The 18,462-nt window shown below is 50.4% G+C and overlaps 1 protein-coding gene across 3 annotated transcripts in view; it reads left to right on the top strand.

Annotated features, from left to right (window-relative positions):
- The window catches only part of EXOC3L1 (exocyst complex component 3 like 1), a 60,964-nt gene extending 47,092 nt beyond the window's left edge, over positions 1-13,872 (top strand). For 2 of the 3 annotated variants that reach the window (XM_073564242.1, XM_073564240.1), the window contains 5 exons: positions 6,911-7,052; positions 8,051-8,173; positions 9,016-9,171; positions 9,939-10,063; positions 13,223-13,872. In XM_073564242.1, the coding sequence (XP_073420343.1) occupies positions 6,911-7,052; positions 8,051-8,173; positions 9,016-9,171; positions 9,939-10,063; positions 13,223-13,409 (733 nt within the window). In that variant the 3' untranslated portion in view covers positions 13,410-13,872. The remainder of the gene's footprint in view (positions 1-6,910; positions 7,053-8,050; positions 8,174-9,015; positions 9,172-9,938; positions 10,064-13,222) is intronic. The other variant, XM_073564243.1, reaches the window with a different exon arrangement.
- Positions 13,873-18,462: the final 4,590 nt, after the last annotated feature.

The following is an 18,462-nucleotide window of genomic DNA, read 5'->3' on the forward strand; positions in this document are numbered from 1 at the left end:
GATGAGGGGACTGTATGTGTGGGGTCAGGAGGGGTTTACAGGTTGGATGTATAACTACGTGTGTACGGAGTGGGGCCGCGTGTGTGCAAGGTGTACGGAGCAGAGCCGCGTGTGTGTACAAGGTGTACGGAGCGGAGCCCTGTGTGTCTACGAGATGTATGGAGCAGAGCTGCGTGTGTACAAGGTGAGCAGAGCCGCGTGTGTACGAGGTGTACGGAGTGGAGCCATGTGCGTATGAGGTGTACGGAGCGGAGCCGCGTGTGTACGAGGTGTACGGAGCGAAGGCGTGCGTGTACGAGGTGTACGGAGCAGAGTCGCGTGTGTATGAGGTGTACAGAGTGGAGCTATGTGTGTACGAGGTGTACGGAGCGGAGCCGCATGTGGGTACGAGGTGTACAGAGCGGAGCCCTGTGTGTACGAGGTGTACAGAGGGGAGCCCTGTGTGTGTACGAGGTGTACGGAACGGAGTCCTGTATGTACAAAGTGTACGGAGCTGAGCCGTGTGTTTGCCGAGCAGAGCCGTGTGTGTGCGAGGTGTATGGAGCAAAGCTGCGTGTGTACAAGGTTTACAGTGCGGAGCCGTGCGTGTACGAGGTGTACAGAGCAGAGCCGCGTGTGTGCGAGGTGTACAGAGCGGAGCTATGTGTGTACGGAGCGGAGCCGCATGTGTGTACGAGGTGTACAGAGCGGAGCCCTGTGTGTGTACGAGGTGTACAGAGCGGAGCTATGTGTGTACGAGGTGGACGGAGCGGAGCCGTGCGTGTACGAGGTGTACGGAGCAGAGCCGCGTGTGTACAAGGTTTACAGAGCGGAGCTATTGTGTGTATGGAGCGGAGCCGCGTGTGTACAAGGTTTACAGAGCAGAGCTAATGTGTGTACGAGGTGTACAGAGCGGAGCCCTGTGTGTGTACGAGGTGTACGGAACAGAGTCCTGTGTACAAAGTGTATGGAGCTGAGCCGTGTGTTTACGGAGCGGAGCAGAGCCGTGTGTGTGCGAGGTGTATGGAGCAAAGCTGCGTGTGTACAAAGTTTACGGAGTGGAGCCATGTGTGTACAAGGTGTACAGAGCGTTGCCACCTGTGCACAAGGTGTTCAGAGCAGAGCCGCGTGTGTACGAGGTTTACGGAGTGGAGCCATGTGTGTACTGAGTGGAGCCGTGTGTGTGCAAGGTGTACAGAGTGGAGCCATGTGTACGAGGCCTACAAAGCAGAACTGTGTTTGTATGAGGTGTGTGGAGTCATGCGTGTACAAGGTGTATGGTGGGGAGCATTCATACCTCCCAACCGTCCCAGATCCAGTGGGACAGTCCTGACTTTGAGAGTCTGCCCCACTGCCCCGGCCGGAAGCTTATTTTTCCCGCGGACACAGGAGTACATGGCGGAGCCCCGAGAAGCACTTTAAAACTCGCACGTGACATTCCATCGGAAGTGACGTGCTGGAAGCTGACCGGAAATTAGGTAATTTCGGGAGGAGATTGTGACGGAACCATGGAGGCTCTTCAGGGAATGCTTCAGATCCATCACCGTGTCCTCCGACAGCGCAGACAGCGGGATTGCCTTGAACTCAGGGATGTCGGCCATGTGAGCTGATCATGAAATGTCCTGCACCAGGAGGCTCAGGTGGGCCGGACTGGTATAGTATCTTTATAGAATCTTTCTTTCTCTCTGTTTCTTCCTCTCTGTTCTTTCTTTCTCTCACTGTTCTTTCTTTCTCTCTCTCTCTGTTCTTCCTTTCTTTCTCTCTGTTCTTCCTTTCTTTCTCTCTGTACTCTTTCCCCTCTTTCTTTCTCTATTCTTTCTTTCCCCTTCCTTTCTTTGTTTTCTTTTTTCTCTTTCTGTTCTTTCTTTCTTTTCCTCAGTACCAGTCAGTGTGCCCATAATGCCTGCCACTGTGCCCATACCAGCCACTGTGACCTCAGTACCAGTAAGTGTGATCAGCAGTGCTAAATGGGTGTGGTTGGGGCGTGGACATGGGTGTGCCTAGTTGTGAAATGGGTGTGGTCAGGGTGTGGTCTAAAAATTGCCAACTCTGGGGCACAGCTATGGGCAGTCCCTGTGCTAGATTTTCTGCTGGTTTGTTCCTGGGCTGGTGGGAGGAAACCATAGTCTTTTCTGGTGAATCCAAGTGGTGGCATAAACATGTTGGAACATGGTACAGATTCATTGACGACATCTTCATAATTTGGAAGGGAACAGAATCTGTCTTTTTTGTGAATTTGTCAATTAATTAAATGACCACAATATTGGCATGAGATTCACATATGAGCTCAATAAGATCACTTTACCGTTCCTTGATGTCTTGATCCACAAGGATGGTGATGGATCATTAAAAACCCAAATTTATCGTAAACCAACGAGTACAAATAGTCTGCTTCTCTGGCATAGTCATCATCCAGAAGCATTAAAACGTGGATTATTATCATTATTATTATTTATGTATATAGCGCCATTAATTCCATGGTGCTGTACATGAGAAGGGGGGGGTTACATACAAAGTTATAGATATCATTAACAGTAAACAAATTTACAATGACAGACTGGTACAGAGGGGAGAGGACCCTGTCATTGTGGACTTACATTTTACGGGATAGTGGGGAAGAGAAAGAAGGTCGGGGGTGCAGCAGCTCTGGTGGTGATGAGGCGGCGGCTCGGGCGGTGGTGAGGCGGCAGAATGGTCATTGCAGGCTGTAAGCTTTCCTGAAAAGATGGGTTTTCAGGTTCCGTTAGAAGGATCCGAGGGTGGTGGATAATCCGACGTGTTGAGGCATGGTATTCCAGATGATGGCGGATATTCGGGAGAAATCTTGGAGGCGGTTATGTGAGGAACGAATAAGTGTGGAGGAGAGTAGGAGGTCTTGGGAGGATTGAAGAGTACGTGAGGGAAGATTTTAGGAGATTAGTTCAGAGATATAGGGAGGGGAAAGGTTGTGGCTGGCTTTGTAGGTCAGTGTTAGTAGTTTGAACTGGATTCGTTGGGGAATTGGGAGCCAATGGAGGGATTTGCAGAGGGGAGAGACAGGGGAGTAGGGGGGAGAGAGGTGGATTAGTCGGGCAGTAGAATTGAGGACAGACTGGAGTGGTGCAACAGAGTTAGCAGGGAGGCCACAGAGGAGAGTGTTGCAGTAGTCAAGGCGGGCGATGATGAGGGCATGTACAAGAGTTTTAGTAGATTGAGGACTGAGGAAGGGATAGATTCTGGAAATATTTTGGAGTTGGAGGCGACAGGAGGTGGAAAGAGTTTGGACATGTGGTTTGAAGGACAGGGCAGAGTCGAGAGTTACTCCGAGGCAGCAGATTTCAGGTGTGGGAGAGAGCATGATGCCATTTACCATAATAGATAGATCGGGTAGGGAAGATACGTGAGATGGAGGAAAGATAATGAGATCAGTTTTCTCTACATTGAGTTTTAGGAAGTGAGAGGTGAAAAAGGAGGATATGGCTGATAGACACTCCAGGATTCTGGACAGCAGAGAGGTGACATCTGGGCCAGAGAGGTAGATCTGAGTGTCATCTGCATACAGGTGGTACTGGAAGCCATGGGACTTTATGACTTGTCCTAGGCCAAGAGTATAGATGGAAAAAAGTAGGGGCCCCAGGACAGAGCCTTGGGGGACTACAACAGAGAGGGGGTGGGAGGTAGTGTGGGAGTGGGAAACGCTGAATGTGCGGTCAGAAAGGTGGATCCCTAAGGGTCAATTTTTGAGGCTGAGGAGGAATTGCTTGGACATGGATGCCTTCACTCATCAATCAGTGGACATGAAAAGGAGATTCTTTGAGAAGGGGTACCCTAGGGATACTATCGAGCAGGCCTATAATCATGCTTTATCTCAGGATAGGAATTCTCTACTACAAACTCATGTTAGAAGTTCCTCTGTTATCAGAGGAACTTCCTCTGTTATCAGAGGAACTTCTAACATGAGTTTGTAGTAGAGAATTCCTATCCTATCTGATGTAACAAGAATCATTGGGACTTTTGATTGTCAGAATAGGAGAGTGGTGGGGATCCTTCATAAATATTCTGATATTCTCACATCTGATCCTGATCGCCTTTGCCGGCTTCCGCAGTGTTTTCTTTGACTGGTCTCCCTGAGGTCAGTGATTGTTTCGTGATGTTGGTCTACTAGGCATTGCTCCCACCTAGCCAGAATCCTACTCCGCACTGATGAGGGGCAACACCCCGAAACAGCTGTCTGTGGATGGATACCTGGCCTTGGTATTTCCCTTGTCATATCTGTAATCTCGTAAAGAGCTGGATATTGACTTAAAGGGCCACTTAATATGGTGGTCATGGTGGTTTCTGAAAGGAGCCACTCCTTGGCTGGGTCCTTCCCTGGAGGAAGATCTGGCTAGTCCCGTGTTTGAGACTCTTAAATGAGGCTCCACGGACTTTATTTGCATCTGATCCTGATCTGACAGAGATTGTAGGACCTCAACCAATGATAACTTTCAGAAAGGGGCAGTCTCTTAAGGATAATCTAGTTCATAGTTTCTTTAGGAGATTGAGCCCGTTGGGTACATGTTGGATCGTAATACCTGTAATTTTTTTTAAGTGTGGTAATTGCATCAACTGCAAGTTTATGAAACCCTGTAAACATGTGCGAAGCTCCTCTAATGGGAAAAAGTTCAGGATTTTTCGAATTGTAAGACTTCTGGACTCGTACACATGGCAACTTGTGATTGCCCTGAAGACTATGTGGGTAAGACAATGAGGGAGTTCAGACGGAGAGTGGGGGAGCATGCTGGAGACATCAGACACAAGCGTGATACCCCCTTAGCCAGACATGTTAACGAGATACATCGGGGTAGCATCGATGTGATTCGTTTGTGTCATTGAGGTGGTGAAACAGAATCCAAGAGGTGGCAATTTTGACAGGTGGCTGCTACAAAGAGAGTGTGCATGAATCCACCACCTGGATTCGATGACATCGAGTGGCCTCAACGAAAATCTTTCGTATGCGTGCTTTTTGTAATTATATTAACTTTATCGGTCTTTAAGGCACTGGTTTTCTTGTCATTTCAGATACTGCATATTCCCCGAGTTATTGGGGTTCACAAATTATTGTGATGATCAAAATAATTATCTGCAATGCACTTTATCAAATGATGCTTTCCTTTCTTATTTACGTTACAATCCTTCCTAGTGTACTATTATTACCATATGGGGTTTAGGAATAAGGCTGCTCAATGTCCACTTTATGGTTATTACATTGCCGTGGGGTTTGCTTTCCATGGTGGAACGTATAGGACATATTTCCGGTTCCATCTTCCGCTTGTGTTTACTAATGAATCGTCCGTGAATGGGAACCACATCTTTGCTCGGTGTTGCGCGCAGGAATGGGTCGGCAATTCAGGACCTTCTGGTATGCGCCTCCTGCATTCCGGACATGCGCAGTGGGACATTTTTGTGATACAGGAAGTGTTGGAGTTCCAGGTGGAACGCACGCGGCGGTATCGCTGTCCTATTTCTGGTTTGGATGGACGGTAGGCGGTTACACAATTGACTCTCGTCCTATGAGTTCTTTTGATTTTGAATGATGCCAACTTTGTCTGAACTCAGAGGGCAAACACTCCTGATACTGAGCAGTGTTATAATAGCGTCCGACCCCAGTGTGACGACATGGACACTACTACCTCTGGAAAATATGGAGGAAGTGTCTTCTTGGATGACTGCGGCATCTACATAGGAGGGATTTTAGTCCGTTTCCATGCAGCATCTTATTATCCACCTCCTGATGATCCGTTAAGGAGAAACGCGTCGCGGTTTTCCTGATCATCCACCAACCTTAAGTACCCTTTAACTTGCTGTCAGCAACATGGTTTGAACATATGCCATTGTTACATATACGCCATTCAAACTAATATCTGTTTTTTTGGCTTTTTCATGTTTTTTATATTTGTTGCCTTTATCATTTGGCTACCCTTGTGATCACAAATTAATGACATTAGGGATTCCAAGGGATAGCCGCCGTGGCGCGGGGCGCCATTCCGCTCACCAGTAGGGTGCCAACCTCCGCTGTCAGGAAGGCATACAGTAACAGGGAACAGCATAGTTAGGTGCTTATTTGTTTTTTTTTGCACTTGTCACTTTTTTGTCTGGGTTACCATCACCTTCTTTTTGCACATTTCTCTATTGTTGCCTACCTAATTAATCATCTTTTAATGGCAACCTCCATATGCTCCTTTCCTTGGTTAAATGAGTGACCACATATGCTGCACCAGCCTAGGGACATATAGGAGCATTAGGGTCAGCCGTCGAGGAGCGGGGGCGCCAGTCTCGCTTGTGTGTAGGGTGCCAACCTCCGCTGGTATGTAGCTTCTCACTAGGGTTTACATTTAGGGGTATGGTAGCCGGCACGGTGGGTTGGCTTTTTCTGCTTGGTAACGTCTCGTGTTTTAATAGGCATAATAAAAGGTAATTTTTATCTGACATAATGTGTATATATAAGGTTCATTGATAGAATACTTAATTTTTTGACCTTGTAGTTTTCTATCTTGTCACTCAGTTCTTAATACATCAGAAGGAAGCATTAAAGGGGCTCATTAGGGAGTTGTACAGCTCACTGAGGAAACCACCTAAACCCCCTCCGATTCTTCACTAGCCTACACTCGAGCACCCGTCCCCCCACTCTGCTCCGTCGTACACCCGTCTCCCCCCTCCGCTCTGCTCCGTCGTACGCCCGTCTCCAATACCCCCCAATCCCGGGTAGAGTGTAGGATCTGGAAGAGTGATCTCATAAGACAGTTCCTTTCCAGTACCAGGATGGTAATCTACAAGAGAGGGGAGTGCTGCCTGTGGGGGGGGGAGAGTACTGTGATGCTATTGTATTCAGACAGGTCCCATTTAACCCTTCCTATCCCATTTTATGGGCACTATATTGCATGCGGCTCAGTTAACCCATTTCCGTCTGCAGCGTTACAATCTCACACCTGCAGCCGAAAGAGTCTGGGACTCCTGTGTGCAGAAGAGCAGCCCCCTGCCTGCAGACTTCCCTGGACAAGACCCAGAAGAAGGCCTGCCATCTACTCCTTGACGAGCTGCAAACAGAGCTTCAGGTGACGAATTCGGGGTGGTGGGTGGATGGCATACAGATACCGGTCACATCGCTCTCTGGTATCTGGGTGTCGTCAGTGGTGGGTAATGGGAGGAATCTCTGAAGGAAGCCAATCACAGCAATAATGTCACCGCACCCATCCTCCACTCTGGTCCCCCACACTCCTCTCTGGTCCCCCACACTTGGTCATCGCGCCCACCCTCCACTCCAGTCCCTCACACTCAGTGGTTACCGCTCCCACCCTCCACTCCGGTCCCTCACACTCAGTGGTTACCGCTCCCACCCTCCACTCCGGTCCCTCACACTCAGTGGTTACCGCTCCCACCCTCCACTCCGGTCCCTCACACTGTGGTTACCGCTCCCACCCTCCACTCCGGTCTTTCACACTCGGTTACCGCTCCCACCCTCCACTCCGGTCTTTCACACTCGGTTACCGCTCCCACCCTCCACTCCGGTCTCTCACACTCTGTCACCGTGCCCATCCTCCACTCCGCTCTCTCACACTTGGTCACCGTGCCCATCCTTCACTCCGGTCTCTCACACTTGGTCACTGTGCCCATCCTCCACTCCGCTCTCTCACACTCAGTGGTTACCGCTCCCACCCTCCACTCCGGTCCCTCACACTCAGTGGTTACCACTCCCACCCTCCACTCCGGTCTTTCACACTCGGTTACCGCTCCCACCCTCCACTCCGGTCTCTCACACTCTGTCACCGTGCCCATCCTCCACTCCGCTCTCTCACACTTGGTCACCATGCCCATCCTTCACTCCGGTCTCTCACACTTGGTCACCATGCCCATCCTCCACTCCGGTCCCCCACACTCAGATTTTAGCGTGTGCCTGCTTGCTTACACACAGAAGCCCCCGATGAACACCCTTACTTAGACATGCACCCCGATTTATGACAGTGGGGTGATTTTCCCTGGATACATGTTGAACAGTTGTGTGTGTGGATCAATTAATCGTAGGAGGGTGACAGCCTCTTATCTATTTCTGCAGCCTTTATTCAGGGATATTCCTTCTCGGCAATGGCTATCAGGCTCCAATAACATGCGATACGTTTGTGAAAAGATGGAGGACTTCAGCCAATACCTGTGCAAGGCTAGAGCTCCAGTGTGCCAGGTGAGCGGACCACCTCCCCTTGTTCAGGAACCCCACAAAGAGGTTCCTGTTAGCTCGTGTATTCTTAGATCCAGAGTGACCTCCGTCCAGGAGAGGGGGTACGTCACTGATCTCCAGCCATAGATCCGTGGTCACGGAGAGCAGACTTGTCGCTGACCTCCATCCAGGAGAGTGGGCATGTCGCTGATCTCCAGCCATAGATCCGGGGTCTGGGAGAGTGGGCATATCGCTGATCTCCAACCATAGATCCGGGTTCTGGGAGAGTGGGCATATCACTGATCTCCAGCCATAGATCCGGTGTTGGGGAGAAGAGGCACATTGCTGATCTCCAGCCATAGATCCCGGGTCAGGGAGGGCAGACGTGTCGTTGACCTCCATCCAGGAGAGCGGGTACATCACTGGTCTTCAGCCATAGATCCGGGGTCTGGGAGAGTGGGCTTGTTGCTGATCTCCAGCCATAGATGTGGGGTCAGGAGATCGGGTACATCACTGATCTCCAGCTGTAGATCCAGGGTCTGGGAGAGCTGGCACATCACTGATCTCCAGCCATAGGTCCGGGGTTGGGGAGAACGGGCACATCAGTGATCTTCAGCCATAGATCCGGGGTCTGGGAGAGTGGGCTTGTTGCTGATCTCCAGCCATAGATGTGGGGTCAGGAGATCGGGCACATCGCTAATCTCCAGTCATAGATCCGGGGTCGGAAAGAGAAGGTGTGTCACTGACTTCTGTTCGTGGGCCATCGCTGAGCTCCTCTGGCAGGGTGCTGTCTGTCCAGCAGAGTCTTCATGGCTGCGCCCTTTGGCGCCGGTCCTTTTCTCACCTCTGACCCATTCTGTCTGTAGTTCCTGCTGGCACAGGCAGAGCGGATGGTGACCATCGAGTACGTTCGTTCCCTTATACACAGCAAGTTTGTGTGCAGAAGTCCAGGGGAGCGGCAGCAGATGGCGCATAGGATGGCCCTGGATGCTGAGGAGCTAAGCACAACGCTGCGCACCATGGTGAGGAGAGACACAGCCATGCGCAGATGAAGGGGAATGTAGTGTAGCTAATAGATACAATAGAGCTCAAGGGCTAGATGTACACAGCCTATAGGGGGCGTAAGAGTTATGTGGTGTACAGCCCACAATATAATGTGCAGGAGCAGGATGTAGTGTATTAAACGGATCAGGTGCAGAGGGTGAATCGGATGCGGTGCAGGGTGAGAGGGATGCAGTGCAGAGAGTAAGAGGGATGCAGTGCAGGAGGTGCAGAGGGTGATAGGGATGCGGTGCAGGAGGTGGTGAGGGGGATGCGGTGCTGGAGGTGCAGAGGGTAAGAGAGATGTGGTGCAGGAGGTGCAGAGGATGAGAGTAATTCAGTGCAGAAGCTGCAGAGGGTGAGAGGGATGCGGTGCTGGAGGTGCAGAGGGTAAGAGGGATGTGGAGCAGGGGGTGAGTGGGAGGAGGTGCAGAGGATGAGGGATGCGGTGCAGGAGGTGCAGAGGATGAGAGTAATTCAGTGCAGGAGGTGCAGAGGGTGAGAGGGATGTGGTTCAGCAGATGCAGAGGGTGAGAGGGATCCGTTGCAGTAGGTGCAGTGGGTGAGAGGGATCCGGTGCAGGGTGAGGGATGTGGTGCAGGAGGTGCTGCAAGGTGAGAGGGATGCAGTGCAGGAGGTGCAGGTTGAGAGGGCTGCAGTGCAGCATGTATCGGCCACTATTAGTGGGATCCTGGGTGGGGGGTGGGCTATGACTAGGTGCTGATGTTTTTTTCTGCCATTCTTTCAGGGTATGGAGGAGTCCACACTCTGTGTCCCCCTCATTCGCTCCCTCCAGGAACTCTTTGCCCTGAAAGACCCCTCACTGCTCAGCCTGGAGGTATCTGGACTTATGGCAGCGTTCCCAGATATCAGGTGAATGTAGTCTTACTGCACACGTGGGCATCATAGAATGGTACAGTTGGAAGGGACCTCCTGGGCCATCTGGTCAACCCCCTGCTCAAAGCAGGATTCACTAAATCATACCTGACAGATGTCTGTCCAGCCTCTGTTTGAAGACTTCCATTGAAGGAGAACTCGCCACCTCTCGTGGCAGCCTGTTCCACTCATTGATCACCCTAATTGTCCAGAAGTTTTTTCTAATATCTAATCTGTGTCTCCTCCCATTCAGTTTCATCCCATTGCTTCTAGTCTTTCCTTGTATAAATGAGAATAAAGATGATCATTCTACAATGTGACAGCCCTTGAGATATTTGTAGACAGCTATTAAGTCTCCTCTTAGTCTTCTTTTTTGCAAACTAAACATTCCCAAATTCTGTAAACGTTCCTCTTAGGACATGATTTGCAGACCGGTCACCATTCTGGTCGCTCTTCTCTGAACTTGCTCCAGTTTGTTGATTTCTTTTTTAAGATGTGGTGCCCAAAACTGGACACAATATTCCAGATGAGGTCTCACCAAAGAGGAGTAGAGGGCAATAATGACTTCACGTGATCTAGACTGTATGCTTCTGTTAATACATCCCAGAATTGTATTTGCCTTTTATTGCTGCTGCATCACACTGTTGACTCATATTCAGTCTGTGATCTATTAGTATACCCAAGTCTTTTTCACATGTGCTGTTGCTTAGCCCTATTCCTCCCATTCTGTATATGCTTTTTTCATTTTTATTGCCCAGATGTAGTACTTTGCATTTTTCACTGTTAAAAACCATTCTGTTAGTTGCTGCCCACTTCTCCAGTTTATTTATATCTTTTTGAATCCTCTCTCTCTCTTCTCTAGTATTAGCTATCCCTCCTAGCTTTGTGTCATCAGCAGATTTAATCAGTTTACCCTCAACTCCTTCATCTAATTCTTTGATAAGATGTTGAACAATACATGACCCAGGACAGAGACCTGTGGTACCCCACTTGAGACATTCTTCCAACTGGATGTGCAGCAATTTAAGACCACTCTTTGGGTTCGATCACTAAGCGGGTTAGGAATCCACCTAACAGTTGTCTTGTCCATTCCATACTTAGTCATTTTTTCATAAGGATTGTGTGAGATACTTTGTCAAATGCTTTGCTGAAGTCAAGATATACTATATCTACAGCATTTCCTTGATCCACCCAATCAGTGATTCCGTCATAGACGGAAATTAAGTTAGTCTGACATGACTTATTAGTTACAAACCCATGCTGACTCTGTTTAATCACTTCATTCTTATCCAGGTACTGACATACATGTTGTTTAATAATTTGTTCAAAGATCTTTCCTGGTCAGACTCACCGGCCTATAGTTGCCTGGGTCCACCTTCTTCCCCTTTTTGAAGATAGGAACAACATTTGCTCCTCTCCAGTCTTCTGGGACTTCTCCTGTTCTCCAAGAATGTTCAAAGATTATGGAGAGGGGTTCAAAAATGTCTTCTGCTATCTCCTTCAGTACTCTGGGGTGTAATTCATCTGGACCTGGAGACTTGAATTCATTTAGGTTAGCTAAGTGTTTCCTCACTATCTATATATATCTATATATATATCTATCCTGGATTCTTCTATTCCCTTAATAGGACAGTGAAGAACAGTTGATGTTATATTTCCTTTCAGAGAGAAAACAGAAGCAAAATAGGAATTTAAAAGTTCGGCCTTCTCAACATCCTGTCTTACCATTTCATCATCTTCATCCTGTAAAAATCCTATAGCATCTTTTACTTTTAACATATCCCCAAAATCCTTTTTTATTGCTTTTGACATCTCTTGTAAGCCTTAGGTCATTGTCAGCTTTACATAATCTGATTTGTGCCCTGCAGACAGCATTATATTCTTCTTTAGATATGCCTCCCTCTTTCCATTTTATAAACATTTTTTTCTTCCTTTTTAGCATGTGCTTAAGTTCTGTTTTCATCCATCCTGGTTTCCTTAAATGCTCCCTGTTCTTCCCTCTTCTCGAAATTGTTAACGATTGTGCTTTGAAAATCTCATTTTTCAAGATTTCCCATCCTTCCTGGACATTTTTGTCCTTAAGGATATCCAGCCATTGGATCCCTCCAATTCTCCTTCTGAATCCCATAAAATCTGCCTTTCTGAAATCTAACCTTGACGTCTGAGTCTTCACAGGTCTTCCTCCTCTAGTTATCCAAAATTCTAAAATAGCATGGTCACTACCTCCTAGGGTCCCAGCCCCTCTTACCCTCCTCAGCCATTTCCTCCCTGTTTATAAGGATTAGATCCAAGCTAGCAGTTCCCCTTGTTTTCTCCCCTACCTTTTGGTAGATAAAGTTGTCAGCAAGAGAGGATAAGAATTTCCTTGACCTGTTAGTTTTGCCTGAGAGAGATTCCCAACAAATGTCTGGATAGTTGAAATCTCCCATGACAACTATGTCATATTTTTTGGAGAACTTGGCCATTTGATGCATAAAGAGTTCATCCATATCTTCAGCTTGCACTGGCGGCCTGTAGTAAATGCCTACAATGGTGTCTTTTCCGTTGTTCTCTCCTTAGAGGTGGATCACACTTCCGTTTTTTGACGTCCGTTAAAAAAAAAACGGATCCGCCATTTTTTTTGGCGGATCCGGTTTTTTTCGCCATAGACTTGCATTAGTGGCTAAAGCGGATCCGGTAGCATCCGTTTTTGGCAAAACGGAAACGGATCCGTTTTTTCACACTTTGGCGGACGCCAAAAAACTGATGTGTGAAACAGGCCTTACTCCTTACCCTCTCCTGTTCTCTTCTTACCCAAAAAGTTTCCACAGAACTCCCAGTCTCTGAAGCTTGGATCTCTGTGCGACACCTCCTTCTCGTTTATTAAGTCTGTTTCTTGCAGATAAGTTGTATCCTTCTAGCCTTGTATTCCAATCATGTGTATCGTCCCACCAAGTCTCACTGATTCCAATGACATCATATTTCTTTTCCTGTGTTAGTAGTTCCAATTCTCCTTGTTTGTTGCCCATGCTTTGTGCATTGGATAGAAACATTTAGGTTTGTGATTGGTTTCTCTTTCTCCAATATTTTTATTAATTAGATTTGTTGTCTTTGTTCTTACTTTCCACATCTAATAGCAGTTGGGCTAGAATTAACGGCATCTCCTTTTTTCCCCAGTGAAGACCATGTGTTGGCGCTGTTAGAGCTGCGCGGTGATGTGACCCGGGATCTCCGTTACACGGTTGTTACCACCATGCATCAACAGGCTCCGACTCTTCCAGAAGACTATCGGCCCATTTTTATAAGTGTTCCTGTTCCTGTGCGAGCGCCGCCATTCTGCCTCCACCCAAGTTCTTGTGCCTAAGGTGCAGAAGAAAAAACGTGCCTTATTGGGGTAACCCACTGACCGCTTGAGTCCCATGACCGGGAAGATCAGCCAAGCCATAGACGAGCACCTGGACAACTGTTGGAGGTGTGAGGCACCTTCCAGGCAGCCACGTGGGAGACTGGAGACCACCTAGATCCCACTTGCCACCAAAACAATACCTCAGAGTCTGCGGTTTGAAGCTCTGGTTTGGCTGATGGGCATGGCCATATTGCACAGGTAGGACATTGGCAGGGTACTACCTGCCGTGGATGGCTCCTGTGGGGTTATTCTTCCTCTGACAGGAAATAGTTAGGGGGGGTCCTGCTGACGCTGGCCATCCTCGCCTCCTTTCAGTGGTAGCTATGTCCTGAGTCCCTCTTCCAGACTGTCCTCGGCTTGTTCCTCGTCCTCCTGTGATAAGAGATGAAAGCTGTAATAAACATGTTTCATTGTATTGTTACCTGTTCTACAGTCTTATAACCATTACTAATAATGCAAGATCTCTGCTTACTGTAAGTGACTGGAAATGGACTTCCTTGAAGGTATGGCCAATCCTCAGGTAACACTACATGAAGGTCAGTGGACACAGGTGGCTGAATTGAAGGAATTGCTTCATCACCCATTTACAGCGACTAAAAAGTTACAAGCTGAGGATTTAGCCTCTGCTTGGTGAGGTCAGTCAAGGGTTTGGCAAGGGCGCTATAGTCCTGTACGAACCGCCTATAGTACCCTGCAGTGCCCAAGAAGGACTTCACCTGTTTCTTGGTCCTGGGGGTGGGCCAGGACACGATTGCGTCCACTTTTCCTGGCTCCGGACTCATGGAACCCCCGCCTACCCGGTGCCCCAGGTAGTGGACCTTGCGCATGCCTATCTGGCACTTCCCTGGCTTGATGGTCAGGCCTGCCTGGTGAAGACGCTTGAGCACCTCCTGGAGGTGCTGAAGGTGTTCCTCCCAGGTGGAACTGAAGACGGCAATATCGTCTAAGTACGCCACGGCGTACTCCTCCAGTCCCCGAAGCAGGTGGTTGACCATCCGCTGGAAAGTGGCAGGGGCATTCTTCATGCCGAAGGGCATGACCGTGGACTCGTACAGTCCAAAGGGGGTGATAAAGGCGGATTTCTCCTGCGCCTCAGGGCTCAGGGGAATCTGCCAGTATCCCCGACTCAAATCCATGATGGATATGTAGTTGGCGTTTGTCAACCGCTCGAGCAGATCCTCAATGCGCGGCATTGGGTGGGCATCAGAGGTTGTGATGGCGTTGAGCCCCCTGTAGTCCACGCAGAACCGGGTGGTTCGATCCTTTTTAGGAACGAGGACTACAGGTGAAGCCCACGCACCTTTTGACCGTCGAATCACTCCCAGCCTTAACATCTCATCGACCTCTCGGCGCATGACTTGTTGCACCGTTTCAGAGATCCGATAAGGTGTTCGCCGTAATGGGGCATGATTCCCGGTGTCCACCTCATGAACCGCTAACTCCGTCCTCCCAGGACGGTTGGTGAACACGGGCCGGAAGAGTTCCAGGGTGGCCATCAACTGCAACCGCTGGGACACGGTGAGCGAACCACTTATCTCCATGTCCTCAATGGACCCATTGGCCTTGGCCTGGGCCAGCATGTCCAGGAGGGAATCTTCCTCCCCATCCTCTGGCAGATTGCAGACCGGTAGGACGCAAGCTTCACGTTCGTAGTGCGCCTTCAGCATGTTGACGTGAAAGGCCTTGCGCCTACCCCGAGCATGGTCAAGCGTGACCACGTAGGTGACCGGGTTGAGCTGTTGGTGGACGACGTACGGGCCTTCCCAGGCTGCCTGAAGCTTATCCGTTGGTACAGGGACCAGCGCCCACACCTTTTGACCCACCTGGTAGGTCCGCTCCCGGGCGTTCTGGTCGTACCAGTGCTTCTGGTCAGCCTGAGCCTGCGTCATGTTGTCATGCACCAACTGCGTCAAGGTCTGCATCTTGTCACGGAAGCGCATGACATAATCCACGATGGACACTTCTGTGGGGTTTGGCTCATCTTCCCAGGATTCTCTTATCAACCCAAGGGGTCCCCGGACTCGCCTGCCATACAGGAGCTCGAAGGGGGAGAACCCGGTCGAGGCCTGCGGAACTTCTCTGTAAGCGAACAGCAGGTGTGGGAGGTACCGCTCCCAGTCGCGCCCTTGGGTCTCAACCAGTATGCGGAGCATCTGTTTGAGGGTACCATTGAAACGTTCACACAAACCATTAGTCTGTGGGTGATACGGACTCGATACCAGCTGCGTCACCTGCATTTTCTCACAGAGAGCCTCCATTAGGCGAGACATGAATTGGGGCCCTTGATCGGTAAGCATCTCCCTGGGAAATCCTACTCTTGAAAAGATGGTCACCAGTGCGTCAGCCACCTTATCTGCCCTGGTTGAAGACAGAGCTACTGCCTCTGGGTACCGGGTAGCGTAGTCTACCACGGTGAGAATGTATCGCTTTCCGGAGCTGCTGGGGACGGACAGCGGTCCTACAATGTCCACCGCGATTCTCTGGAAAGGCTCCTCTATCACCGGCAAAGGAATAAGGGGAGCCTTAAGAGCAGGCCCCGCCTTACCCACTTTTTGACAGGTGGCACAGGAGCGGCAGTAGTGTGTTACATCTGTCCCCATCTTGGGCCAATAGAAGTGTTGAGACAGCCGTGCCTTTGTTTTGCTGATCCCCAAGTGTCCAGCGAGTGGAATCTCATGGGCAATCCGCAACAACTCAGTTCTGAACTGATAGGGGACGACCAGCTGTCTTTCCCTCAACCACTCCTTTTTAGGATCTCTGGGTACTGTCTCCCGGTACAACCTTCCTCGTTCCCAGAACACCCTCTCCTTATCAGACTTGGAGGTGGGCGTCTCGGCGAGACCTCTCAATTTCTCCAGGCTGGCATCTGAGTGCAGAGCAGCCTGGAACTCCATGCTGGAGGCTGCCAGAAGTGACGTCAGGGTCCCCTCTTTACTGGGACCCTCTGGAACCGGCTCTGGGTTCACCTCTGGTTCAGTCTCTCCTGTAGCAGCAGAGGGTCCAGAAGACAGTGCGTTACCTGCGATCTGGGCACTCTGACTGCGTGTGACAGCTGCTATGTATGCTGTCTCCCTGGGGATTTCTTCAGACCCACCAGCTGGTGCTGCCCTGGGCTCTACCTCCCCATCCACCCCCAACACTTTAGGAGCAGTGCTACTTATGGGCCAGTTACCTTCCTCGGTGGCACTGGTCAGCTGCATGGCATTACCTTCCTCATGGTCCCCATGCACCTCCCCATTCTCTTGAGCACCGTTGCTTGCTCCTGCCAGGGGTTCCTCAGCCGTCTCACTCCGCAGAGTGACGGGGCTGAGCACCTCGGTACCTGTGGACACATCTACCGTTTCAAAGAAAGGGTTAACGGGTTCAGTCGGCACAGATACATCAACATCATCATTCCTAGGAAAAGAATGGTTATCAGTTTGCTTTGGTACATTCACATCAGCATCATACCTTGGGAAAGAATGGTTGTTAGTTGCATCATTACTCATCAAGGCATTAGCAGGTAACACATTCAGTTTCCCATCATCAACATCATCAGGGTTAACGTTACCCTTATTATCAGTTTGGGGAAGGGTGTCAGGGACATAGTATGCAACCATCCTCCCCAAGTCAGTCCCCAATAAAACATCAGTGGGCAGGTTTTCAGACACTCCCACCTCCCTCAACCCGCTCCCGGCACCCCAGTCAAGAAAAACTCGTGCCACTGGCAAGGGACAACGGGTGCCTCCAATCCCGGTGACAGTCAGGGTTTTCCCCTCAACAAACTCTTCAGGGGCCGCCAGTCCAGGACGGATGAGGGTTCGTTCAGCCCCGGTGTCCTTGAGGCCTGTAGCAAGACGGGCCCCCACCTGAACAGGTTGAACGTTGTCGTTAGCCCTCCCAACCACACCTCCCACCAAAAGAACAGAGGCGTTGGGCCCGGGGGCCTTGGCTGGGGGGTTCTTCGGCCTATTCGGACAGGTGTAAAAGAAGTGACCAGGCCGCTGGCAGTGGTGACACAGGCGACTGTCAGTAGCCGGCCTGCTGTTGGCAACAGGGACTGGGCCTCCGGAGGGACGGCTAGCTGGGGCATTGGGGTTGGTTGCTGGCTTACCCCCTTTCCAGCTGGTGGCGACTGGCCTCCGCGTCTCGGGCTTCCGGTTGGCCTCGTGGTTGTCGGCGATCTGCGCCGCTTTGTCCGCGTTCGTTGGTTCGCGGTCCAGGATGAACTGTCGGACCTCAGCTGGGCAGAGATGCAGGAACTGGTCTTTGATCATCAGGTCCCGTAGCTGCTCAAAGGTTTCAACGGACAGTCCATGGATCCACTGGTCAAAGTGGGTCCTGAGTCCTTGCACCACATCACTGTAGCTATCGTGTGGGCCACGTTGGAGGTGTCGGAACTTCTTTCGGTATACCTCAGGTGTCAGCCGGTATTTGGCGATCAGCGCCTGCTTTATGGCGTCATAGTCGTCATCGGCTTCTGGCGGAAGAGAAGCAAATGCCTCCAGGGCTTTGCCTTTTAGCCCTGGGGTCAAGTACCTTGCCCATTGGTCTCTAGGCAGCTGGTACTGTCTGCAGGCTTTCTCAAAGGCTCGCAGAAATGTGTCCAAGTCCCCATCCTTTTCCATCACGGGAAAATGCTCTGGCCGGGGTTTAGGAGTCTGGACGCTGCTGGGCTCACTGCTTCGGGCTGTGGGGGCATTCCCACCCCGCTGGAGTACCTCCAGTTCATGGGCCCTCTGCGCCTCCCTCTCGGCTCTCTGCTCTGCTCTCTCAGCCTCCGCTCGGCGCTCAGCTCTCTCAGCCTGGGCTTGACGCTCGGCTTGGGCCTCCTGCCGATATTGCTGGATCAGCCTCACCCGCCCATCACTGTCTTCGGCGGGGAGTGCGTCCAAGGCCATTTGCAGATAGGGGTCCACCCCGTCCTGGATGAATGTGGGGCCAGCGCTCAGGAGTGGAGCCTCTGCTGCAGCCCCATTGCCACTTGGGCCAACTTCTGCGCTCGCTGGATTCTGGTCGTTGTCCAGCTGCA

This window comes from Dendrobates tinctorius, unplaced genomic scaffold (assembly GCF_039654945.1).
Source record: "Dendrobates tinctorius isolate UK_male_01 unplaced genomic scaffold, ASM3965494v1 ptg000440l, whole genome shotgun sequence".
Lineage (NCBI taxonomy): Eukaryota > Metazoa > Chordata > Amphibia > Anura > Dendrobatidae > Dendrobates > Dendrobates tinctorius.